General features: G+C 68.9%; 2 protein-coding genes across 2 annotated transcripts in view; both read right to left on the bottom strand.

Moving 5' to 3' along the window:
• Nucleotides 1-3,229: 3,229 nt before the first annotated feature.
• CPLX1 (complexin 1) lies at nucleotides 3,230-15,887 on the bottom strand. The gene is made up of 3 exons (XM_008150921.3): nucleotides 15,857-15,887; nucleotides 6,651-6,826; nucleotides 3,230-3,427 (listed from the first exon to the last, which is right to left on the bottom strand). The coding sequence occupies exons 1-3, from the start codon at nucleotides 15,885-15,887 to the stop codon at nucleotides 3,230-3,232; spliced, it is 405 nt and encodes a 134-aa protein (XP_008149143.1).
• A 7,853-nt stretch (nucleotides 15,888-23,740) lies between these two features.
• The window catches only part of GAK (cyclin G associated kinase), a 40,391-nt gene continuing 38,992 nt past the window's right edge, over nucleotides 23,741-25,139 (bottom strand). Inside the window, exons 27-28 of the mRNA XM_054708807.1 lie at nucleotides 24,571-24,747; nucleotides 23,741-24,187 (exon numbers count right to left, since the gene is read on the bottom strand). Coding sequence (XP_054564782.1) covers nucleotides 24,086-24,187; nucleotides 24,571-24,747 — 279 coding nt within the window. The 3' untranslated portion in view covers nucleotides 23,741-24,085. The remainder of the gene's footprint in view (nucleotides 24,188-24,570; nucleotides 24,748-25,139) is intronic.

The raw sequence follows: 25,139 nt of genomic DNA, 5'->3' as shown, positions 1-25,139 counted from the left end.
CCGCCCCCGCCCGAGCCGGTCCTGCCCCGGGGCCCCACCCCGCCGCCGAGGGGAACCCCGCGCCTGGAGCAGGGCCGGCTCCCGGGCGGCCGGTGGCGCGGACCCAGGCTCACCGCGCGCTGGCCGCGACCGTGGCCAGCAGGGTCCGTCTGGCTGCGGATTAGCAGGCTGGACACATGGCCCTTCGTGGCCGGCCTCCACCTTCTGTCCTGGCGGCCTCGGGGGCCGGCGGCTGCGACTCCGGCCGCCCGCCGAGCGCTGGGCTCCTAGGCTGGCGCGCCCCGGGCCAGGGAGGGGCCGTCAGGGGGCCCTCCTGCCCCGGGAGGGACGTCCCTGGAGGGAGCCCCGCACCGCCCGGGGCTCGGCTTTGTCCCGCAGCTAAACGTCCGGACAGGAAGAAGCTGCCACCGGGCAGCGTGGCCTCGAGCGGGCCGGACCGGGCCCCGTCACCGCCCTGGAGCCGGCCCTGGCCTGGCCGTTCCTCCGCCTGAAACGCTGTCTCCCACGACGCCCCGCGGACACCACCCTCCAGTGAGCCAGGGCCCCGCCGCCCCCGCCGCCCCCTGCCCCGTGCCGCCCGGGACGGCACCGCTCGGCCCTGTCTCGTTTATCCGCCGCCGGGAAACCAGATCCCAGACAGGGACCTCCACGGCCGCGGCGCCTAGCACTGCCCTGGGCGCACAGCCGGCTCAGGAAGCATGAGGGCGGGCTCTCCCTGGGGCCCTCGGACCCAGCACCGGAGGGGCCCCGCCCGCCAGCTCTGAGGACGGGCCGGCAGGGTTGAGGGAAGGGCACCAGGCACCTGGGGTCGGTGCATAGGACCAAGCCGCGTCCAGGCGGGGCGGGGAGGCTGCATGGTGGGTGCCCTTCTAAGATCGGCCTGCAGGGGGCGGCCTTAGCGCCCAACCTACGGAGCGGCTGCAAAGACTGAGTTCTGGATCCAGAGAAAGAGGGTGAACAGCTGCTCCCTCCGCAGGTGGAGGGTGCACTGGACGGCTCAGCGGTACCCAGGACCGGAGCCCCCTGAACCCCCAGGCAGCAGGAGGGGGATGGGAGACACCCCCCCTGCCCTGTGCTGGGCGGAGAGCGGGCTTCCTCCCAGGCGCCTGAGGCAGAGGCAGGGCCGGTGCTGGCTGCCCTGCAGGGACGGGGCGGCCTTTCTACCTCGGAGACTGGACGGCTTTGCCCGGCTCCCTGCGTGCCCAGCGGCAGCAGGAGGGAAACCATAGGTGTCCCCAACTCGCCGCCTACCTGGAGAGAGGCCCCCAAAAGTGGAATTCAGCAGGCCTTTCTGGGGACAAGAGTGCCTGCGGCACGTTCCGGAGTGGCTGTGGGCCCGGGCGGGACGTGGGCGGCGTCCACAAGAAGGACAGCAGGGCTGGGTCGGGGTGCTCAAGGTCAAGCAGGTCCCCCGGCACCGCAAATGGCCTCAGCCCAGAGGGGCAGGCCTCCCCTGCGGGTGGGACCCCGAGCTGCAGGGCACGGAGGCCTGAGGACCCAGGAAAGGCCACAGGACAGACGCGGGGCAGGACCCCTGGGCGGCGCAGGGCCCTGGATGTGGTCAGCACGATGGGGCCTGGGCCCCCAGGGCCTGGGGTGGCTGAGGGCAAGGAAAAGCCGCAGGGGTCTTGCAGGCGGTGTGAGCGAGGGGGTGGCTGCGGGGCCAGCCTGCGTGTCAGATGGTTACCCTGGCTGCTCCCCAGGGAGGTACGTCCTTCCGCAGGCCGGTCAGGGTGGTGGGGAGACCCGGCCGTGGCCCAGCGAGAGGGGAGGGTGTCTCCCAGCTGGCACGGCCGGGGGTGTGGACCCCTGTGGGGCCGTGGGTCCCGCCACCCCTCCCAGAGGAGTCAGGACTCTGGCGAGCAGGCGTGAAATCACTGTGTTTATTGGCTGTGACTCCATCCGGAGAGGACACACGCGACGCCCCGTCATGCAGGAGGAGGCGCCGCGCAAGGACAGACGGACGACGACACCGAGGTCTAGCTAAGCTGGCTGCTCCGGGCGCCCCATGCGCGGGAACGGGTGCGGGGTGTCTGCTCTGAGCTGGCTTTGTAAGTGAAAGACAGGAGCCGGGAGGGGCGGGCGCAGGGCGCGGGGCGCGTCGGACGGCGCGCGGTGGTATTGCAGTCTCGTGTATGGCTTCTCTAACAGCGGGAGGCCGCGCCCTGGCCACAGCACGTGGACATGATGAACGGACGTGGACACAAAGGGCTGGGCGGGCTTTCTGGCCAGATACACCCCCAGACACACTCGACCTCATTTACCTGAGATTCAACAAACAAGGGTGGGGACAGGGCAAGGAGGCGGCCAGGCCTGGGCGGGTCAGAGTGTCTGTCGAATCCGCCCCTGGAGGGGCCCGGCCCTGCGGAAGGGATGGAGGAGGGCCGGACGCCCCTCCAGACGCCGCTGTCAAGGGCGGGGAGGTGGGGGGGGACTCTGGGTCCCCTCCGGCCGCTGCCGGGGAGGGTATCAGAGGTGAGAGGGGGCGGGTACTTCCCCAGCAGCCTCGGAGAAGAGGTGGCCACCGGGAGTTGTTAGGGTGTGTGAGGGGCGCTCTGTGCACTCGGGCGGGATGTCCCCTCTGATCGTATTGCTGTTTCCCTTAGTCTGGGCCGTGGCGTTCACAAGCGGCAAAGCCTCGCAGGACAGCAGGCCAAGGAAGAGGGAAGGACAGACGAACACGCACGAACCTGATGCGTTCAGACGGAGAGACGCGGGCAGCCGCGGGCAGGTGTCAGTGCCGGGGAGGTCCTGGGGTCCCGGCTCACCGACAGGGGGGGCTGCACCCCCGCCCCCCAGCACGGCCGCCCCCCTCCCCTATGGCTGTGCTCCTGAGTTTGGGCCGAACGAGCGCGCACCGACGCGGGGACCGGGGACTAGCGCCCAGGGTGGTGGGGGCCGGCCCTTTCGGGGGCGCCTCGGGCGCTGCGGGGTGGGCGGTGCAGGGCGGGAGCGGTAGGGGTTCCAGGTCTGGGGGAGGGCCCAACCCACCCGCGGCCCGAGGAGCTGGGGTGCGCTGTCCCGGCCTCCAGCGCGGGCCGCAGGGGCCCTGTGTCGGCGGCGGCAATGGCGGGATGGGGAGGGGCGGAGGCTCCCGAGGCGAGGGGGCGGGGGACCTGGGACTATGGCTTATGTGGGCGCTGGGGCTGCACTCTGCTCCCGACTCCCTGCGGGGCCTCGGAAGAGGGGAGGGGGCTCAGGGCGGGGGCGGGGGCGGGGGGCGGCGGCGTTACTTCTTGAACATGTCCTGCAGCGGCCCGGGCAGGTACTTGATGACCGTGTCCAGGATGCTCTCGTCCTCCTCCTCGGGCTCATCCCCGCAGCCCGGCGGGATGGCCTTCTTGGGCCGCGTCAGGCTGCCCTCCGCGTTGGCCTCCATGGCGGCCTGGGCCTCGGCCTCGCGCTCCTCCTTCTTCTTGATGCCGTACTGTGGGGACAGCGGGGTCAGGGGCTCCCCGGCGGGGGGGCGGGGGTCCCGCCAGGCCTCCCCCTGCCCAAGTCGCCCGCTGTAGTGGTTGAATGGTGTTCCCGCCGAATCCCTGTCACCCGGGACCTCGGACCGTGACCGAAGGGGGAACCGGGCGCTGCAGGTGTAGTTACCGTAGAGACGGGAGCCCAGCAACCCTGGGTCCTGTCCAGGCAGTTTCCTTACGAGACAGAGGAGCCAAGGAGAAAGCCCCGCCCACGGAGAGGGGGTGGGAGTGATGCTGCCACAAGCCAGGGCCCCCGAGGGCTGCCGAGGGCGGGGCCGGGCTCCCCGACAGGGTTCGAGGGAGCACAGCGGGCCTGCAGGCTCCAGGACTGAGCACGGGTTCTGGAGAGGAACGCACCCCCTGCCGGACCCATCGGTGCCCCCCTCCCCCGGAGCATGGGCCAGGGGAGCCTGTGGTCAGACAGACTGAGCCCACAGGACCTCCGGCCTCAGGGCTGCTGGGAGCCAGGCAGGGCCATGCTGGCCTCATGGCTTTGGGGAGACGGGCCATCCATGGACTAAGCTAGGACCCGCCAAGGCTGGGGGAGGGGTGCCCCTCGGTCAGGCCTAAGGCCCTGGATCACAAGTTCTAAAGAGGGACGATGGGGAGAGGGTGCGGGGGTCAGTGATTGACAGTTGCTGACGGGCTGCAGGGCCTGCTGAGGGGGGTTTCTGCACCGGTGGGCGACCCCCTCTTCTCCCCTCCCCCCTTATCTCTCTTCATTAGCTCCTCCCCAAAACCTGGCTCTCCAGCCCGTCCCGCTGCTTCAGGGGGGCTGACTGCCCACCCCCCGCTGGGGCCTCTCAGCTCCCTCTCCCTGGGGTGCATGGGTGGCTTCAGGCGGAGGAGCAGGGCTGCCCTCTGCAGGGAACGAGGAGAGGAAGCCACGCTCTGGCTCTGGGATCAGGGCGCCTGCGGCTGGAGGGGGGCGAGGGCTGGGTTCCTGTGCGGCTCCGCGCCCCTCTGAGCCCCGAACCCGAGCCGACCTCCGGGAGGGTCTCTCTCCCGAGGGGCAGTGGGCACCCCAGAATGTCTGGAGCGGCAGGCACATCGCCCAGAGGGCCCCCCACTGAGCACTGACATGGGGTCAGCAGGCGGCAGGCGGGACTCTGGGCAGGCCCAGGCTCTCCCCTGGGACGGGTGCAGCGAGCACAGCCCTCTCCTGAGTCACTGCTCTGGGGGGACCTCCCCCGGGGAGGGGAGCAGGAGCGGGGAGGCAGCCCCAGGGCGCCGAGCGGGAGGGCCGCGTGCGGGAGCCTGTGGAGCAGAGCGTGGGGGAGAGAGACGCCGCCGGAAAGTAGGTCAGACCCGAGCGCTTCCCTCCAGCCCAGGGCAGGGAGCCCGGCAGCCTCCTCCCCCACAGGACGCTGTGCACGTGGCGGGGACACGCGTGGGCCGGGGCCACCCAGGGGCTGTGCTGCCCAGAGCCCGCACCCACACGGCAGAGGGGAACGTGCCCGGGAGCACGCGGTGCTCGCTGAAGCAAGGGTGACGGCGGGAACACACGTGTAACGGAGGAGCAGAGACCCCTGACGAGGGGCTGGGAGGGAACCTGGGGGCCAGCACCCTCGGGGGCGTCCCCTCTGGGGTCCGGAAGGACCCAGCCCATGTGCTCCGGAGGCTCGAGGGCTTTCTGAGGCCAAGGCCACTCACCCTGGACTTGACCTGAGGGTCAGGGTTACCCCGAAGGGGAGGGGCTCCTGAGCCGGCTCCACCTCAGAGCCTGGCCCCACGTGTCCTGGCTGGGAGCGTGTCTGCGGCTCCCATGCCCAGAGCCCAGGTGACCGTCACAGCTGTTCCCCGGGCACTGACCACCCAGGCGTCCAGCCGTCCTGGTGACCTACCCCCGGGGGCTGGGAGGGGCATCGTCATGCTGCTGGACGGTGAGAATCGGAGCCATGACCCAACCAGCGGTCACGGGCCATCGCCCACCTGTCATGGCGCTGGGTCACTGGGCGGTGCCGGGGACCTGGGCACACCGTGGGTCACCGTGGTGGTCGGGTCTAAGCCCACGCTGGCCACCAGGGGGCGCCCTGCCCCAGCAGGTCAAGGGGCAGCCTCCCACCTCCCGGGCCACCTCTGCTGAGGTGAGTGCTCCCGGGAGAGGCCACGGTCTGGAGGCTGGAGCGTGAGGCGCAGACCTGGGCCTGTGAGACCCTCCGCTGCCTCTGGCCAGGCCTTGGGGCTCCTCACTCTGTCTCTGTCTCTCTCTGTCTCTGACTCTGTCCTCTGACGACCCCCATCGGGTCCCCGTCTCCCCACCAGTCCCTGAGCCCCCGGGCACAGCCTGTGTGGGGTCTGGTGGTCGGTGCCTGTCCCGGCTCTTCCCCCACAGCTCCGGGCTGCAGCCGCCGTCCTGGGGCGGGGCTTGTGAGCTGCGCCTGCAGGTCCCGGGAAGGACCTTTGGGTGTGTGGCCCCCGAAGGACTGATGGGCGCAGAGGCTGCGGCTGCCCTGCCCCCCTCGCCCCCCGCCCCCCCGCCCCGCGAGGCCCGGCTCCCGTGCCAGGCCCTTCACTGGGAACACCGAGGCATCCAGGCATCTCGCCGGGGCCGGGGCCGGGAACCATGGAGATCCCTCGGAGGCTCACGGCCCCCCACCCAGCCCCCACCCCCAGGGGCGCCTGGGAGCCCCCACCCACGAGGACAGGACGGCTCCGCGTGGGGAGCAGGAAGGACAGAGGGCACGGCCACCCCGGGGACAGCTCCCACGGCTCCTGAGCCGCAGTCCAAGCTCTGTCCACTGGAGCTTAACGAGGAGGGTGGGCCCGGCCGGCCTGGCTCAGGGGCTGAGCATCGACCTACAAACCAGGAGGTCAGGGTTCGATCCCGGTCAGGGCACAGGCCTGGGCTGCAGGCTCGATCCCCAGGCCGGGCGTGCAGGGGGCAGCCCATCCATGATTCTCTCTCATCGTGGATGTTTCTCTCTCTCTCTCTCTCTCTCTCTCTCTCTCTCTCTCTCTCTCCCTTCCTCTCTGAAATCCATAAAAATATAATTTTTGAAAAGGGGGGTGGAGAGAGGCCCCCCAGCCCACAGGCCCCCCCCAGGCAGCATCCCTGTGTCCAGGGCAGGTCCCCAGCCCCAGCCCCCAAGCTGGGTCCTGCACCCCCCGTGGTGAGGTCCCTGGGAGAGTCCCCTGTCCTGGGACCCAGCTGTCCCGCCCACCCCGCAGGCCCACCTTGTCGCGGATGCCCTGCCGCATGGCCTCGCGCTCGGCCTCCATCTTGGCGTACTTGGCCTTGCGCTCCTCCTCCTCCTGCCGCAGGGCCTCCTGGCGCTCCTCCTCCTTCTTGGCCGCGTCAGGGTCCTTCTCCTCGTCGCCCCCCAGCATCTTGCCCATGTCCTTGGTGGCCCCTGGAACAGGAAGCGGGTGAGTCGGGGCAGCCCCACCACGGACGGCCCTGCTCAGACGGGGCCGCCCAGCACTCACCTGGGTTCTGTCCACAGGGGGAGCGTGGGTTTGTGGGGGTGGGAGGCAGTGTGTGTGCACGGGCCTGTGTAGGAAGCAGGATGCGTGTGTGTGTGTGTGTGTGTGTGCGCTCGCGTGTGTATCTGTGTGTGCGTGAGCCCCCAGAGCGGGCAGGTGTGTGTCTTCTTTGGGGCCTGTGTCCGGCCACGGCCCAGCCCCCGGAGGAGGACCGCGGAGAGGACCGCGGAGAGGACCGCGGATGGAGGGGCCGGCGGCTCGTGTCTCAGCACCGGGGCCTAATCTTCCGCCGCACCAGCCACCACTCTCCCTGATTCGCAGGCAGCAGCGGACCCCTCCCCGGACGCCCCTGTGGCTCGGCCCGAGGACGGAGCCCTGGAATTACTGCCTTGATCTCGGCAGGCACCCAGCGAGGCCTGGCCCTTTGGGGGCTCCAGGGAGCGGAGCGGCTGCTGCGCCGGCACCACGGGCAGCGAGGGGGGCACTGCGGTAGGCACATCGCGGCCTGGAGCAGCCACCCGCGGGGCCCGCCCACCCGCCCCTGCACGCTCCCGTGGGACTCCTGTTCCTGAAGGACCCGCTGCCCCAGGGCCGGCCACCCCCACGCACTCGGATCCTCCGTCTCTGAAGGGCGTCCCCTCCTCTGACCTCGCGTCGCCCCCATGAGCGCTGCCCGCGGCTGCCAGCACGCGCCTCGGGACTACGCCCTGAGGCGGAGACGCAGAGTCCCCGACCGCCTGTGGGCAGGTGCTCACACAGGCCTGTCCCCAGCCTGGCGTCAAGGCCCAGCCCCACCCCTCCCTTCGACCTCCGCGGCTCCCCGCCCTGGGTGTCGGGCCACGGTGCTGAGCTGGTGCGGGACGGGACCCGGGCGGCCCCTCCCTGCAGGTCTGAGTGCCAAAAGCCACCTCTGCCGATGGCTCGGGAGCGACCGCCGTGTGGGCAGAGGGCGCCGGCCGGGAAGCCACCGGCCGTTGGCGGGAAACACAGCTCTCTGGACGGGCTCTGGGCCGTGCCGATCCCCGGGGGCCTCTCTGGCGCCAGGAACTTCTGAGGCTCATGGGGTGTGAGGAGGTCCAGGTGACCCGGTCACCGCGGGCCTCGTGGGCACGGGTCCAGGCCGACGGAGCGCCTGAGGTCCGGGTTCAGCCACCTCTGCACAGCTTTGCAGAGCAGATCTGGGGCCAATGACTCAAGGGAAACTGGGTCACGGAGTCACTTACACATTCTCCCGACATTTCCCCTGGTAACGAGGCCAGAGCCCGCCGGCCTCCTCTCTGGCGGGTGTGGGGGAGGCAGGCGCAAACCCACAACCCAGGGACTCGGACCCATGCCCGGAAGGTGCTCAGCAAATATCCGGCTGATAAAGAATTTTAACGTTTCAGAGAAATGCATCATCTGTCAGGGGACCTCGCACGCCTACAGCCAACAGACGGTCCACAGTGAGGTCCTGAACGCCTTTCTCTCGGCTCAGTCACAAGAAGGGGTGCCCCTCGCGCCCCCTCCCCCCGAGGACCCAGGCCTTGCACCACAGCAAGACAAGAGAAGGCGTGAAGGTCAGTAAGACAGAAGCAGCCCGGCCGGCGGGGCTCCGTGGGTGAGCGCCAACCTACGAGCCAGGAGGTCAGGGTTCGACGCCCGCTCGGGGCACAGGCCCGGGTTGCAGGCTGGATCCCCAGTGGGGGGCGTGCAGGAGGCAGCCGATCCATGATTCTCTCTCACCATGGATGTTTCTCTCTCTCTCCCTTCCTCTCTGAAACCAATAAAAAATATTTCTTAACGAATGAAAAGCAAACGGTTGTTGGCAAAGGACATGCTCATCGGTGCAGAGGATCCGAAGGACCCGGGGGAACAGCCAGCTCTGGAGAGACGAGGTGCGTAAACCACACGCAAACACGGGAACGTGGAATTCAAAGGCCATTCCCTCAGCCTCTCTGACGAGACAGGGCCGGGGAGGAGCCTGCAACCACGCACGTGCCCGTGACCAGAATCGAACCCGGGACCCTTTGGTCCACAAGCCGACACTCTATCCACTGAGCCACACCTGCCAGGACTACTGACTTTAAAAAAGCCGCGAAGATAACGCGTGGGGAAGGGCCAGTCTTCCCACAGCGGCCCCGAGGCGCTGAGGTTCCCGCGGCCAACAGCTCCATCCCGCCCGCCTCACGCTGTACACAGCCCAGCCCACACCGCGGAGGCCGCAGGCGGGAGGCGAAGCGCGCGGCTCGCTCGTGCCTGCGGGAGGGTCCGAATTTCCCACAGAGCCCTCCGCCCGCCACCTGCCCCGGGCCCGTGCCAGGAAAACACGCGTTCCTCCGTGGGCACACGGCCGCAGACGCCGCCGCAGGCTGCGTGTTTCGGCCGCGGCCCCGGCAAGTGACTGGAGATGAGGTGACGCCTTGGGCACGTGGCCGCGCGAGCACCGGCCACCAGGCGCCGCGGCAGGGACGCCCAGGCGGCCGTGAGCGCGAGGGCCGTGTGCGCCGTGACGGGCAGGGGTGGACACGAGGATCCCAGCGATGCCGTGTTGGGAAAAGGAGGAGGAGAAAGCCCCACGTGTGAACGTGATTAAGGATAGAAAAGAGACCGCGGCCACACCGGGCCCACGCGGCCGGCACTTCCTCGCTGAGGCCCCGGATGTTCCTGGAGGCCAGTCCACCCCCAGCGAGAGGCCACGCACACCAGGAGTGGCTGTTACGGACACTCGCAGGCACACAACACCGCCAACAGCACGTGCCGGGGAGGCACAGCCGGGCGGCCGCTGTGGAGAGCAGGCAAACTCAGAAGCTCAGCCGGCGTGGCTCCGCGGTTGAGCGTCCACCTGGGAGCCAGGAGGTCACTGTGGATTCCGGGTCCGGGCGCCGGCCTGGGGCTGTGGGCTCCATCCCCAGTGTGGGGCGTGCGGGAGGCAGCCGGTCACCGATTCTCTCTCATCTTGATGTTTCTCTCTCTCCTTCCCCCTTCCTCTCTCTGAAATAAATAAAAACATTTTCAAAAGAATTACACAGAAGCAGCGCGTGGCCCGGCGGGCCGCCCTCGGTGCAGAGCTGAAAGGAGGGATTTCGTTGGAAGATGTTCGCACACCTGTGTTCACAGCAGCCCGTGCCCCGGCGGGCGGCGGGTGGACAGGGTGCGTCCATCCCCGGGTGGGGTGGCGCCCAGCCCCGGAGAGGAGGAAGTGGCACCCAGGCGGCATGTGAAGGGCCTGCGTGACGTCCTTCACGGACCTGGGGTGTCAGACCCACAGGAGGGCGGGGCTCCGTGTGCGACGGGGCAGGGGGAGAGCCCTGGGGCGATGGAGCCTCTGCCCCTGAGCCGGGCTCTGAGGGCGGCTGTGAGGGCCGATGTGCGTTCTGTGTCGTTATCACAATAAAGGGGGAAGCACAGGTCAGGCTCGGTGCCACACGGCCCGGGCGGAACCAGGGGCCCGGGCGGAACCGCTCCGAGGCAGAGGAGTCAGAACGTGAGTCCGACCACGTGGCCGACGTCTGGGAACCGAGGGCGGAGCACGGGGACTGGCGTCCCGGACGCCCCCAGGTCAGCAGGACGCGCGGGAACACGCCTGCGCACCGCTCCCCCACGGCTCCCGCTCTGGGGAGCAGCCGGGCTCAGGCGCACAATTCAACCCGGAAACACCCGACGGCGGCCGGCTCCGGGGGACGGAAGGACAGCGGAAAGACAAGCGGCTCCGGGGGACACGCGAGGGGAATGGCTGCCGCGAGAACAGCCTGCCCGCCCGTGCCCGCCCGCTGGAGAACGGACGAAGGGAGGGAGGGAAAGAGGGAGGTCCCGCCGTGTGTTTCTGTGAGCACGACGCCAGCACTCAGCTGGGGGGGCGGGGGCCGGGCCGTGCCGGGCGAGGAGCCGGCTGTTCTCAGAGTTCGGCTCCGAGGGCTCCTCCTAAGGAAGTGGAGGTTCGCTATGAGAGAACCCTTCGCGCCTGGATCCGGAGCCCCTGTGCGTCCTGACACCCCCGCGCCCTCCTCCCTGCAGAGGGTGCCGCTGGGGTGGGGTGCAGACGGGCCTGCCACAGCTCACCCCTCCAGGAGGCCTTCCCGCCTGCCCACGCCACCTCCAGCCCCCAGGGCCCTCTCACAGGGGCAGGGCGGTGCGACCTCGGGGTGGAGCACACACGTGACCCAGCTTCACGCCCGCACACGCGTGAGAGCCGAACAGAGACGCCCCTGGCCTCGCGTGTCCCCCCTCAGAAGGTCCCCAAGGATCCAGCAGGAGGGGAGACGGGGCCCCAGACAATGGATGGTGACGGCCTGGGGGCGGGCGCATCTGTAACACTGTCCACAACACACACAGCCAGGCGTGGCCAGGACGGCGGTGCCTCCACTTTCCATGTCCTTCTTCACACTTTCCTTCAGAATTCAATCCCCTGCAGTGAACTGTTCCTCTCACTGATTTCAGAGAGGAAGGGAGAGAGAAACATCCCCGATGAGGGAGAATCACTGATGGAGGGAGAATCACACGGGATGGAGCCTGCAGCCCGGGCCTGTGCCCTGACCAGGATCAAACCCGGGCCTGTCCGTCCTCAGGCCGAGGCTCTATCCACTGAGCCGCACCGGCCTGTCACAATGTTAATGACGGGAAAATCCACTCTCATGGTAAAAAAACAGCTGTGTGTGAATGTCTCTAATAAAACTGAATGCAAAGATCGAAACATTTTTCTGTGTGAGGAACACAGTCCTCCGGATCGGAGCCACAAGCCGGAAGGGGGGGCGCGTGCGGGCAGAGCCCCGGGGAAGGCGAGGGCCCCAAGACGCGGCTGTGGCCTCGACTGACGACTAGAGCCGAAGCGAAGCTGAGGGTGAGCGACCACTCGGCCCACGAAACTCTGTGACACCGAGGAAGCGTTTTAGGGGCGCAGTCGGGAGGGTCAGGTGTGACCCCTGGAACAGGAAACCTCTTGCTGAGGCAAAGTCCCTTCACCAGACACCCCGCCCCCCGCAGGGCGCGCACCCCGGGCCCTGTAACGGGAGGGGCCCTCCAGGTCAGGGAACAAACCAGGCTCGGAGGAGAGCTTCCCACTCGCTCATCCACCCCCATCCCTGCCGGCCAAGGTCAGACCAGCCAGCAAGGACGGCCTGGTTAGAAGGAGGCTGCTTTCGCCCGCCCGTCCTTGCCGGCACAGGAGAGCCCACCCCTCCTGCGAGTGGGGGGCCCCCAGGGCCCGCCTCCTGAAGGTGACCTGAGGGAAGGTCGAGGGTCGCTGCCCCCGGCCTGGCCACCACCCCAGCCCCCACGGGATGCCTTTCCCAGCTTTAAGCCACTCACCACTCCAAGTGCGGGAGACAGGCTCTCTCCCCACCAGCCCCTCTGTGGTCCCGCAAACCTTTGTTAGGGGCCTGGGGGTTCCCGCTGGGAACAGCCCCTCCCCTCGGCCGCCCTGACCTCAGAGGCCCCGCCCGCCTGTGGCCGTAGGCAGAGCGTCTGGTCTTGGCTTTGGGGAGAGGACACAGAGAGGAGGCGAGATGAAGACGCCAATTAGTGAGCCGACAGAGACAAGCTCGCGGCAGATGGCGTGGCCGGGCTTCAGGGACAGGAGTAATCCCGTCGTCTGTCCCTCCATTCAGCCTCTCTCTCTGCCATTCACTCACCACCCTTCCCCGCCTGGGCACCTGTCTGAGGGGACAGGACCAGGGGGGACCTGACCCTCCTGACCCCCCTCCCGCACCTCCTGGCCCCCGAGACGGCCGAGCGGGCAGTGGCCGGGTGGCTCCCTCCCCGAGGGTCTGGCAAACAGAAGCCCCTTCCGACCACCCCCTGCCCTCCCCCACCCAGCACCTCCGACCTGTGGGAGCCCCTGGGTGGGCAGGCCCTCCCTTCTCTCGGGCTGTCATGGTCTGGACACGGAACCCCAGGGCGACCTGGCCGAGAGTGAATGGCCCACCACCCACAGGGCTCTGGGCCCCTGGCCGCAGAGCCCCCGAGGCCCTCCCTGGCGCTGTGCCCACGGAGGGCTGGGAGCAGTGCCCAGCCCCCCACAGCAGCCGCCCGGGGCACCGCCGCCCACTCCGCGTGCAGGCAGGTCCTTCCCTCCAGCCCCTCCAGCCCCACAAAGCCCGGTGCCTCCAGGGCCCCTCACTCCCTGCAGGCCCGTCCGCACTGACCAGCCCCGGAGCCCCGGATGGCAGGTCCCGCAAAGTTCTCCTTCGACCCCCGGCTGCCGTGGGCTCGGTGAGGGGGGCCCTGAGCCCAGCTCAGACGTCCCCTCCTCCAGGAAGCCGGCCCTGCTCCCCCACCCCCACAGGCCCCAAGGCCTGGGCATGTTCCGGACACAGACCGTGTTGCCCTGAGGCGGGTGACGGCACAGACGCCTGAACCGGGGCTTTTGGGCCAAAATAGCCACTTTGCCTGCTTGGGCCTGAGGAGCGTCGACCCGGCCACGCTCACCTGACAGGCCACGCTCTGCCCAGGGGTCAGTGTCGCTCCAGGCCGGGCGCACTTCCTGGCCTCGGGGGAAACAGTTCCTTCAAATTATCCGCTGGAGGCAGCGACCCTGCAGGTCGGTGATGGATGCCAGGCCCAGCGGGAGGCGGCCATGAGCCGAGGCCCGGCTCCCTTCTCAGGACTGAGCCTGGGCTGTCGTGAATCTGCGTTTGTCTAAGGCGCCTTGGGGTGGCGGGAAGTTGGCCTCGCGGAGCCTTCCTGAATGATTGGCCCAGGAGCGTTCTCGCCACCTCCCCCTCGGCGCCCTGGCCTCGGGGCAGGCCCAGCGGCTGTGCCTGGGGTCACGTCTGCTGGTTGGAGGGGACGGGGAGCCCCGGTCAGGCCCCGAGAGCCGATGCCCCCACAGGCCTGCCAGTCCCCTCCAGCCGCGTCGGAGACACCGTGTGCGCCTCCCACGTCCACTCCGGGGCCCGCGGCTGGTGTGTCTGGGCCGACCCCGCCGTCTCGGGGGAGCGGCCCTGGGCGCCCGGCCACAGCTGCCCCCGCCCTTCGAGAAACAGCGTGGCGCCAGGAGGCCACACGAGGCCACAGTCCGTGCTGCGGGCCCTGCTGGGGTGGGCAGGCCCGGACAGTCCGTGTGCCGGCACCTGGGTCCCTCTGCTCGCCGCCCAGGCCCGTGCCAGAGGTGCCAGAGGTGTGAGGCACCACCACGGAGGGCACCGCCGCGTGCCAGGCCGGCTCGTCCAGACCGGCTCCTCCACAGCCCGAGAGACGAGGCCCAGCAGAGCCAGCCGTGCACCGGGGGCCGCAGTCACCCCCCCGCCCGTCCCCTGCAGGTCCCCACCAGGCGGTCACCTGAGCCTCGGGGTCGGGCAGGGGAGGAGGCGCTGGAAGTGTGTCCTGGGCACAGCCTCAGGTGGCCAGCGCCTACCTCGGCCGCAGGGCGTCCTGCCCCCCCTGCTGCGGGCTGCCTGTGGAGCTGGCTCGGGTCTCTGCCCCCTCCACTCCTGTTTGGATGCACCTGTGTCTGTCTCTGTCCTTCCCTGTGGCCCCTCTCAGCCCTCTCTGCTCGCACACCCCGGCCCCGTCTCCGCGGGGTCCTCAGCCTGCGTGCAGGCGCCGTCTCTCCCTCGAGGCTTGGGCAGCTGGCGCCCCTGCCTGGCTCCCAGAAGCCTCGCTGCTGTCTGTCTCGCATCTGTCTCCCTCCATCTCGTCTCGCACGTCCTGGGGCACTTCCTGACTCTGACTCACTCTCTCTTTCTCTCTCTCTCTCTCTCTAGTTTCTGCTCCGTATCTCCTCTCTCCGGCTCCATCCCTGTCCCTGCTTCTCTGGGGTCACCCCCTTTGACGGTTTCCGGGTCAATCCTGCAGGTTCCTCTGTGCCTGGGGCTTGTCTGTCTCCCTCGGAATATTCCTGGTCTCTGCCCGTCTCGCTGTCACTGCGCCCAGGGACGGCAAACAGGACAGAAGTCCAGTCTCACCAGGAGGCCAGCGCAGCCCCAGCCCCCCAGAGCCAGGACAGCGAGTGTCCGGGAGCACTGGGCAGCCAGGACACCCCGGGGCCGCCCCGTCACCCCCGCAGGGGAAACTCTGGGTGACACACGCAGAGGGCGTGCGGCTGGCAGGCACCCAGCTCACTGCAGCCGTGTCGACAGACACATCAGAGACTTGGGTTTTCCTGCGAGCCCACCTCTGGGCCCGAATTAGCCGCCTAATTAATTATCTGCAACAGCCTGCGCTGGCTGGCGGAACGCGGCCCCGGTGCCAGGATGCTGCGCGGTCCTGAATCCCGTCCCGGTGACGTCATCATTATAATTAGACGCAGCCTGGAGCCTGTCTATCCTTGACCCTGGAGTCTCGGGGCGTGCGGCCCGGGCCAGGCCCCGTGTCTGCTCATGTCACTTCTCTAGCAGACACGCCCCATGCGAGCCCCTCTAGGCACCCCGTCCCTGACGGCAGCGCCCACCTCCGGCCAAGCTCCCGGCCCCCCTGACACAGCAGCGGCACCTCATGCCACGCAGTGGACGGCAGCAGGCCAGGGGAGATGCCCTCGCAGCGTCTGTCCCGGCCACCAGGAGCCGGGCCCCATCACGGGAGACCGGGCAGGAGCGCGGGATGGCCCACCGCCTGGCTGACCAGAGCGCCCCTGCTCGGTGCCCGTGTGGACCGGGCCCCTCTTCACCACGCCTTGGCCGGGGTCTCCGGCCATGAGGATGCCTGGAGCCCTGTAGGCACAGGATGCCCTTCAAATGGGGGTCAGCAGATTGAGGGGTCGCACTGGGCACGGAGGGGCGGCTCCCCGCTGTCTGGGACACGTCCCTGTCTTGTGCTCAGCCAGCCCCGTCCCCGGTGTCCGGGTCCAGCGGCGGTGGCTCTGCTCCCCGAGGGGCCACCACCCTGCAGGAGGGTTTGCCTCGTGCCCCTGAAACCCTCCCCGGGGGTGCCCAAGCCCAAGGAGGCGCTACTGCTCGCTCAGCCTCGACCCTGCAGCACCCTGGCCGCCGAGTGTGCGGCCTGCCGCCTGCTGGGTGCACCGTGCCCCACCCCCTCCTTCCTACCTCCCAGGGCCTGTTTCATCACGAACTCCATGGCACCGGCTTTGATTCCTCAGCGGCAGCTCCGGGGGTCCCAACTCACAATCAAGTGTGGCCGCCGAGTCCTGGGCCTGGGAGAGAGGAGCCGGTCACAGGCCGCCCGGCCCACCTGCGGGGCCTCCTCCTCGTCCTGCCTCCCTCCCCCCGAGTGTGCGCTGGGGTCTGGGAGAGCATCATTCCCTGGACCCCGGCCGGGAGGGGACACCCGGGCGGGTCCCTGTGGAGGGGCTCCCCCTCCCCCGACACCCTGGCCAGGGCAGCAGGTCCCAGGACCCCCGCTGGGTCTGCAGTGGTCTCAGGCCCCGAGGTCCTGGAGCGGGGTGGGGTGTCAGTCGTGGGGAGAGGCATGGCTCCCAGAAGCCGGCCTGCAGGAAGCAGGGGAGTTGGGAGGTGACTGGCTCTGCTGCTTCCTGGTGGGCCCGGGCCAGGGGAGGGGGACGGGGTCCATCCAGAATCAGGTTTGGGGGGGTGGGGCCCGAAGGGGTGCCCCTCGGGGAGGGCCCTGTGGCTGCTGGTGGAGGTGTTGGGAGGCCTGGCTCCATCCAGGGGAGACCCCGTACCCACTGCCACCCGCCCACCACAAAGAGGGGGGTGGGAGAGCTGGGGGGAGGGGGGCCAGCCTGGGCAGACCACCCCTCCACCTGCCTCTAAATGGGGGCGCCCCTGGGTCCAGGCCAGGTGGCACTGTGGTGGGGAGGTGCTTCCTGTAAAACCTGCCTGTGTGTGTGTGGGGGGGGGGGCCCTGCAGAGCCGCTGCTTCCTGTGCGCCCTCCTCTGCAGGGACCCGCTGTGCGCTGGGCAGGGGGCGGGAGTGCCCCCCCACAAAGCGCTGGCGCGCAGGGCGCCTCTGCCGCAAAGCAGATTCTCTTCCAAACTTCTCCCCTGGCTTCTGGGGAGAGGGGACCGCAGGGCCCCCCGCAGAGGTCGGGGTGCTGCTGGGCTCCCCCAGGGCACGGGCTTGGCTCCCGTCGCCGCCGTCCCTCTGGGCTTTGCGGCGGGCGAGCTGCCCGGCTCTGCGGAGCGGCCCTGGGGGGGGGGGGGGCGCCAGGGGAGGAAAGGAGACAGAGGACAGGGGAGGGCAGGGGGCAGGACAGAGCGGGAGCCGGGGAGGCAGGAGCCGGGGAGGCAGGAGCCGGGGAGGCAGGAGCCGGGGAGGCAGGAGCCGGGGAGGCAGGAGCCGGGGAGGCAGGAGCCGGGGAGGCAGGAGCCGGGGAGGCAGGAGCCGGGGAGGCAGGAGCCGGGGAGGCAGGAGCCCGGACAGAGCCGGAGGCAGGGCGCGCCGGGCCGGCCGCTTCAGCACCGCGCGGGTGGACAGCGCCGGCCGGCCGAGGGCTTGCCCAGCGGGGCCGGGGCCGGGCCGGGCGGCCGGGCCGGGGATGGGGCTGCGCGCGGGGCCGGTTACCTTCCCGGACCGGGGTGCGGGCTAGCGGGCGGGCGTCAGCGGCGGGGCGCGCTCGGGCCGACCGGGTCCATGTGGCGCCCCAGGAACTGCGGCGGCGGCTGAAGGGCACCGCGAGGAGGCGCGTCACACGGAGGCCTCCCCGCCCCCCGAGCGTGACGGGGAGGGCGGGGCGCGCGGCTCGCGGCGCGGGGGGCGGGGGCGGGGACTGCGGAGCCGCGCCCCCATCTTCCTCCAGAGCCCGCCCCCCGCCGGCTTCGGGGGTCGGGGGTCCTGGGGGGTCCGGCCGCCTGAATCCAGACCCTGTGCCCGCTGCGCCCCGCGGTGTGGACCCGGTGGGGGCCGCCCTCCTCCCGCAGGGTCCGCACTCCCCTCGCCGGGTCCTTCGTGAGCGCGTGCGGGACGACACCCCGCAAACCTAGTGGGAAAGTCCCTCCGGGGCCTGGGGGTGGGGGTCGCCCCTCCCCAATCGCTCCGCCACGGGAGGGGGTGCCCAGCGCGGGTGCGGGGAGGCGCAGTGGTCCCGAACCCGAGTGACCCCAACCCCCGCTCTCGGGCCTCTTCTGAGCGGGAGAAGGGAGCCCCCCGACTTCTGAACCCCCTCCCCTGGCGGAGAGAGACCCGCAGACGAGCCCTGGCCTATTTTCAATGAAAGTGAAAAGGAGGGAGACCCGGGCCGCGGACAGTCGGGGCCGCGGCGGGGAGGGGGGAGGAGAGAGGAGGGAGGGGGAGGGGGAGGGGGAGGAGGGAGGGAGAGGAGGGAGGGAGGGAACTGCTCCCCGGCGCCCCGCCCGCCGCCCCCTCCCTGCCGGCGCTGCCTCTGCGGAGCTGCACTGCGGGACGGCGGTTGGCGGTCGCTGCAAGGTCGCAGGTCCGCCTCCTGCGCCCGCCCCTCTCGGGGGTCCCTGCGGGGGCCTCGTGCGGGGAGAGGGCTGCGGGGCCCGCATCTCCCGGAACCGCAGGGCCGGCTGCCTGGTGGCCGCAGCAGTCACTTGTCACCGGCCCCGCCAGGCTGAGTCATGGGGAGTCGCGGGGCGAGATGGAAGGGGTGGATCCTGGGGCTGCCCCGGCCCCTGCCCCCACGGAGGGGCGGCCACTCCTCACGCGCCCCTTCCCGCTGCTGCCCTGGACCTCAGCCTGGTCCCAGTCCGCCGCCCCTCTGCCCGGCTGCTGCCCTCTGACCCCTCCAGGCCCTGGCGGGACTGAGCCAGCCAGGAGGGAGGGAGGGGGGCGGAGGCTGCAGACCTCCAAGAATGGGAGCACATTTCTGCCTTTTGTTTTTCTTTTTAAATATACTTTTTTATCGATTTTAGAGAAAGAGGGGGAGGGAGAGAGAGAAACACCAACGATGAGAATCATGGATCGGCTGCCTCCTGCACGCCCCCCACTGGGGATGGAGCCCGCAACCCCGGCCTGTGCCCTGATCAGGAATCGAACCGTGACCTCCTGGTTCTTAGATCAACGCTTAACCACGGAGCCACGCCGGCCCTGGCCGCTTCATCTCTTTATGAGATGGGTCAAAGGTCAGGCCTTGTGCAGGTCTGGGGACAGGAGCTGAGGAGGGGTCACCCGTTTCCAGGGTCTGAGGATCCCCAGCTCAGGGTCCATGCCCCACTGATGGGATGACCCACAGCTGACATCCTGCGGGCAACCCCCCAGAGGACCCCACAAGCCACCTGCAGAGAGACACCCCCTGACCTAAAGGCACCAGGCTGGGCGGGTGCGGCCTGCAGGCCGGGAGGTGCAGGCTGCCGGAGCAGACAGGGCAGGGCCCAGCCCCAGTGCTGGAGTCCGGGGGCTCACTGGCCGGGACAGGCTCAGGCACAGAGGCCAGAGGCCTCTGCTGGCCCCTGGACGCTGCTGACCCTCCACGTCTGTCTCCATCCCCCCTTCTCCCTGGGGGTCACCATTCAGAGGTCAGCTGTGGGGGTCACCATCTCCCTCCCTCTCGCTGTCTCTTCCTACCGGTCTCTCTCTCTCTGTTGTTACCCGTCTTACCCTCGCCACACACAGCGGCCCCTCAGTTCACATCTGCCCGGCCCCGAGCCAGGGATGCCAGCCCTCCCAGGGAGACAGGTTGCTGGCAGGTGGGTCAGAGTGATGGGTGCTTGGGAGGAGGAAGGCGGGCGCGGGCAGTGGGGAGCAGAGGACTGGAGGGCGCACTGCAGCTTGGCAGGAGGGAGAACACGACACCTGGGTGCCCAGCGATGGGTGGGCCCCGAGCCAGGCTTCCAGGGCCTCGGAGCCATACCCAGGAGGACTCGGGTCCTGCGAGTGCTGGGAAGAGGACCCAGTCCTGGTGACAGACCCAGACCCACAGCCAGCTGAGTGAGACCGTGGGAGCTTAGTGGGAATTTGCACCAGTGAACAAGGCTGGGCTGAGGGTGGCTGAAGCCCCAGGGGGGCTCGTCAGGCCCTGGGGGTGGCCTCTGTCCTTGTGGCATTGGGCCTGGAGGTGGTGGATGGAAGTGGGATGGGGAGGTGGACGGAGGTGGGATGGGGAGGTGGACGGAGGTGGGATGGGGAGGTGGACGGAGGTGGGATGGGGAGGTGGACGGAGGTGGGATGGGGAAGGATATGGCAGGCAGCTGGGTGAGGGGAGGTGTCCCACCAGGTCAGCTCAGCACCCCAATAGCTCTTCAGAGCACTGCCCCCCAGAAACTGGCCGGCAGCTCCACCCAGAGCGTGACTGAAGGAGACCTGGTGCTGCCTGTGGGACCTCTGCCGCCCACAGGTCCCCTCTGCCCCCCACGGTCACTCCGGATGGCAGAGGCAGCCGCTGCCCTCCCTGCTCCAGCCCCTGCCCCGCCTCTCGGGAAGCCCCTGCTGGGCACCCCTCTGCTCCCTCCAAGGAGGCCTGACTGGTGCCAGCTGCCTGCCTGTTCCCTGGCGTTCCCGTGCCCCAGGGCACCCTGCTGCATGGGGGCGGGCGGGGGTGCAGACCCTGAGGGGGCCTGGGAGGGGCTCCTGGCACACCTGGGACTCCCCAGACACTTCAAATGCAAACTTAATAATTTAACAAGCTGAGTAACAGTCGCTGGCACCGCCCACCGCCGGGCCATCTTCCCGCGGGATCCCGTTATTACTTACAAGGCTGCAACAGGGAGCAGGAACCTGAGCAGCTGGGCAGAATCGCGCGTGCCTCCCTGATGCCTCCACGGGGCAGGTCCAGTCTCCAAGGCTCAGTGCTGCCCAGTCTTGAGAACCAGCTCGATCCCCAGACCCCGTCCGGTCCTGGGGTGCTGAGACGTGGGCCCAGTCAGGTGTCCTCACTGTCCATTTCCACAGAGGCCCTGCCCCCAGGCTGTTCCGCTCAGGGGGCCGCGCTTCCTGCTCCCTCCCACACTCACCTGCACACCTGGCCTCCGCTCTGGGCAGTTCACCCCACACCAGCCCTGCCACACAGCACAGAGGCCGCAGAGCTGGTGGGGTCAGGTCAGGGTCAGGGAGGGTGGTGGCCCTGGTCTCACAGGGGCTGGGAACTGTCCCTTCAGGGCTGCCCAGCAGGGCCCAGGGTCTGGTGGGCGGTAGGGCAGCCCCGTCCCAGCAGAGCTCCTGGCCCAGGGAGGTGCCCAGGACACACCGTGGACAACAGACAGCCTCACACTAACCTGTGGGCACAGCGTGCGAGGGCCCCTGCTCCGCCAGGAGGGGGCGGAAGTCCAGGCCCCACACTCACCAAAGGGAGCAGAGCATCTCGGGAGCCTCAGGGGCACCTGTTCCACTCCCTCTCCCCCAAGGTAGGCGGGCCCAGCCAGGTTTAGGGTTAGGGTTAGGGTTAGCGGTAGGGTTAGGGTTAGGGTGAGGGTAAGGGTAAGGGTTAGGTTTAGGGGTAGCGGTAGGGTTAGGGTTAGGGTTAGGATAGGATTAGATTTTGGGTTAGGGTTAGGGTTAGGGTAGAGTTAGTATTAGCTTTAGGGTAGGGTCAGGATTAGGGTAGTTAGGGTTATGTTTAGGGTACGGTCAGGTTGAGGATTAGGGTAGGGTTAAGTTTAGGGCTCGGGTAGCATTAGGGTTAGGGTTCCCAGGTTTACCCTGGGAGTTCAGCAGTGGCTCTGGTGATGGCAGTACAGCTTTGTCCTCCTAAAGTGTACCTTCTAGGCCAGTGGTCGGCAAACTCATTAGTCAACAGAGCCAAATATCAACAGTACAATAATTGAAATTTCTTTTGAGAGCCAATTTTTTTTTTAAACTTCTTCTCACGCCACTTCTTTAAAATAGACTCGCCCAGGCCGTGGTATTTTGTGGAAGAGCCACACTCAAGGGGCCAAAGAGCCACATGTGGCTCACGAGCCGCAGTTTGCCGACCACGGTAATCTAGGCGACACGGAAAGCCGATGGCGTTAAGGGCCACAGAGGGTCACTACCAAGTGAGTGAAAGACCGGGTCTGGTTGTTGGTGGGACATCGTGGCCTCGATGGTGGGGGACATCAGGGCATGGCGGGGGGGGGCGTAATCGGGGTCGGGCGGATGGGGTAATCGGGGTCTGGCGGGTGGGGGCATCGGGGTCTGGCGGGTGGGGACATCGGGGTCTGGCGGGTGGGGGCATCGGGGCCCAGGCTGAATTGCTCAGGGCCCCAGGACAAGTCCGCCCGGAAACCAGGAGGAATAACAGCTCGGCAGCGGCCCAGCCCCGGCCTTGGTGGGAATGGAGTGGGAACCATCACACCATCCGCAGGCAACAAGGCCCCAGGTGTCCGCACAGCTGAGTGGGGACTCGGGCCCCAGGGTGCTGCCAGTGGGCCGGCCCCCACTCCTGCCTGGAAGGCCTGGCTCAGGGCAGCTGCAGGAGCCGCTCTGCGTCCCCCTCCCCCAGGGGAGCGGCAGGGTTTCCTTGCGCCCAGGAGGGCTCCTGGCCCGAGCGTGAGGCCCACAGGTGAGGGGCACCAGGGCCTGATGGATCCCGGGCCCTGGTGGGAACAGAGCCAACACCCCTGTGAAATGCCCTCCCAGTGGCCCGAAGCCCTCCCATCCACCCCCACAGCTGCCTGTGTGGGAGGTTCTGCCCCCAGCTACCGGGCACCCAGGCTGGCTCTAAGGATGTCACAGAGGGAGGGAGGCCCAACTCTGTGGACCCAGGCGGGGATGGGGGACTCCCGGCTCTGCCCAGACCTGGGCTCCCAGACCAGCCCCACGGCAGGGTCGACCGCCAGCCCAGACCATGGGTCTGGAGTGCTAACCGGGCAGGCAGCGTGGAGGCGCATCCCGCACCAGGCCCCTTATCCGAGCCCACGTCCAGCCTAGAACCTGTCTCTGGGGCAAGGCCCTGCAGGGCTGGGCGAGGGCCACCCCAGGTCCCGCGGTGTGGGCAGAATGTCCCTTAGAGCTGGGCGGGGGCAAGGCCCTGGGCGCAGGCCAGCCCGTTCCGGGAGTGGACAAGCCTGTGGCCTGTAGGGTAGGAGCCGCTCTGGCCGGCCACCTGGGATCCGGGACCACCTGGGAGTCAGTCGGCACAGGCAGGAGGGGCGTGGGCCTCGGAGACCGAAGGGGAGACGGCTCCTGCAGGCTCCGGCCCGAGACCTTCCTGCGAGAGCACAGGACTATTTAGGCTGCTCATCATTTCTTAAAAGAAGTAAAAGCTAAAAATAGCGGCGGGTGCATAACAAACGTGGCCCTTCCTCTCTGCCAGCGGCACGGCTGCCACGGCTGCACTGTCCAGCGCAGGCTCTGCCCTGGGTCCGAGCGTCTGGGGCCTCTCCTTCCCCTCAGCACCGTCCGCCTCCTGGACAGGGGTCCTGGCCCAGCCTGTGCGAGTCTCCGACCAGCTCACCTCCAGCAGCGGGAGGTGGGCCCGAGCTCAGGCCAGGTGCTCACACCACCGGCACCCAGCAGAGCTCAGCCAGGCGAGAGAGGAGGAACCAGTGCCTGGTTCCCGCAGACCAGGCAGGGACATGCACACGCTTCGCCCCCCCGCCCCTGCCTGCCTGCACCTGACTGGGTGAAGGACGTGGGCATGGGGGCCTGCTGACGGGAGCGGTGGGGCCCCCTCACCTGCCTCACCAACAGGAGAGGAGGGGTCACCTCCTCAAAGCGCCGGGAGCCGGTCTCCAGGGCCCAGCGGCCGGGAGGAGGCTCATAAGCACCCTGACCCTGCTGTCCTGCCGGGTCCTGCTGAGCCCTGGCCCTAAGCCTCTGCGGCCACTTCACGGCCCGCAGCATTCGGCAGCTGGGCTTCTCCAACCGGCCTTCCCTGGACGCCCCACAGTCCCGCACCCCCACTCCGAAGGGGGACTCGGGGCCTTCCACTCAGGCACCGTGTCTGGAGGGGCAGCAACCACAGGTGCCCAGCGCCACGGCGTCCGTCTGCCCCCACACCGCCGCCTCTTCCTGCGTGACCGACCAGCCAGGCTGCCCCAGGGCCGAGGCGGCTCAGGACAGGGACGCGCAGCCCGAGCCCGGGCCCTGCGCTGCGTCCTCGGGTCGGAGCCAAGACCAGCCCGAGACGAGCGTCGTCAGAAAATAGTTTAATTATGTACAGGCGGCCTCAGGCTGATCACGCCTGGGCACGGACGTCACGCGGGCAGAGGACGCAGCAGCGCTCTGCCCGGAGGGGACGCTCTCGGGGGACGGCCCTGAACCAACAAATCACAGACGTGACGACGGGGAGGAACGCGAATCAACACTTTCCTTTGGGAAAAGAAAAGGAAACCAAGGGGTTCGGAATGCTCTTCCCGCCCGCGGCGGCTCCAGTCCTCGAGGCGCAGCGGCCGGTGCAGCCGCCTCCCCGCCTCAGCCTGGCAGGGCTCGGCGGCCAACGGCAGCCCCTGGTCCACGTGCAGCTCCGACCAGAGGGCTCAGAAGAGGGGCCGGGCGCCCTGGCTCTCGAACTCGGACCAGGCGTCGCTCAGCTCCATGAAGATCATCCTGGCCTGCTGCTCGTAGGGCTGCCCCGTGGCCTGTGGGACGGAGGGGACGATGGTCCCATGCCAGCTCCCCAGGTGGACCCCGCCCAGTGGGTGCTCACCTCCCAGGTGGACCCCGCCCAGTGGGTGCTCACCTCCCAGGTGGACCCCGCCCAGTGGGTGCTCACCTCCCAGGTGGACCCCGCCTCCCACACTCACCTCCCAGGTGGACCCCGCCTCCCGCACTCACCTCCCAGGTGGACCCCGCCCAGTGGGTGCTCACCTCCCAGGTGGACCCCGCCCGCACTCACCTCCCAGGTGGACCCCGCCTCCCGCACTCACCTCCCAGGTGGACCCCGCCTCCCGCACTCACCTCCCAGGTGGACCCCGCCCAGTGGGTGCTCACCTCCCAGGTGGACCCCGCCTCCCGCACTCACCTTGTCGGGGTGCACCACCAGCACAGCCCGGCGGTACTGCTTCTTCACCTGCTCGGGCGTCACCAGGTCAGCCATGCCCACGGGCGTCCAGCGGCTCTCGCCGTCCCACAGCACGGTGTGCAGTGTGGAGAGGAGGGCGCGGATGTTCCTCTCCTTGCCCTCGGTCCAGTCCAGGAGCTGGGGGAGACGTGGGGCTGAGGGCAGGAGTCCTGGCCCAGCCGCCCTGCGTGGGCCAGCGTCGCAATCCTCCACACGCGTCCGCCCAAGCAAGCCTCCGACGCCGTAAGGAAAGGCCCTGTCCCCTTATGTGCTGACCTACCCGCCCGTCAGCACCACTCCCCGGCCTGGCCCGACCCCACACAGGACACGACAGCGCGGAACTCATGGCCGCCCCCTGACTGCGGCCGCACGGCCTGTCCTGGAGCTCCAGGCCAGCAGGGAGGACAGACCGGCCTCCGGTGGCCTGTCAGCGACCCAGGGCCACGGGGCCCGCTGCGGCTCCCCCACATCTCTACCCATCCGCAGTGAAGGCACCTGCTGAGGCCGCCAGCAGAGGCCCGAGTGCACGG

The sequence above is a fragment of the Eptesicus fuscus genome, chromosome 2, assembly GCF_027574615.1.
Source record: "Eptesicus fuscus isolate TK198812 chromosome 2, DD_ASM_mEF_20220401, whole genome shotgun sequence".
NCBI lineage: Eukaryota > Metazoa > Chordata > Mammalia > Chiroptera > Vespertilionidae > Eptesicus > Eptesicus fuscus.
Note: the sequence above shows the minus strand (reverse complement) of the source record. Positions and strands in the feature narration are given on the sequence as shown.

Bases quoted from the DNA above. Each gene is read 5' to 3' on its own strand.
- CPLX1 (XM_008150921.3), bottom strand. From the start codon at position 15,887: ATGGAGTTCGTGATGAAACAGGCCCTGGGAG. The intron at 6,827-15,856 runs GTAGGAAGGAGG...TTCCTGTTCCAG, and splicing joins GATGAAACAGGCCCTGGGAG to GGGCCACCAAGGACATGGGC. The intron at 3,428-6,650 runs GTGGGCCTGCGG...CTGTCCCCACAG, and splicing joins GGCAGGGCATCCGCGACAAG to TACGGCATCAAGAAGAAGGA.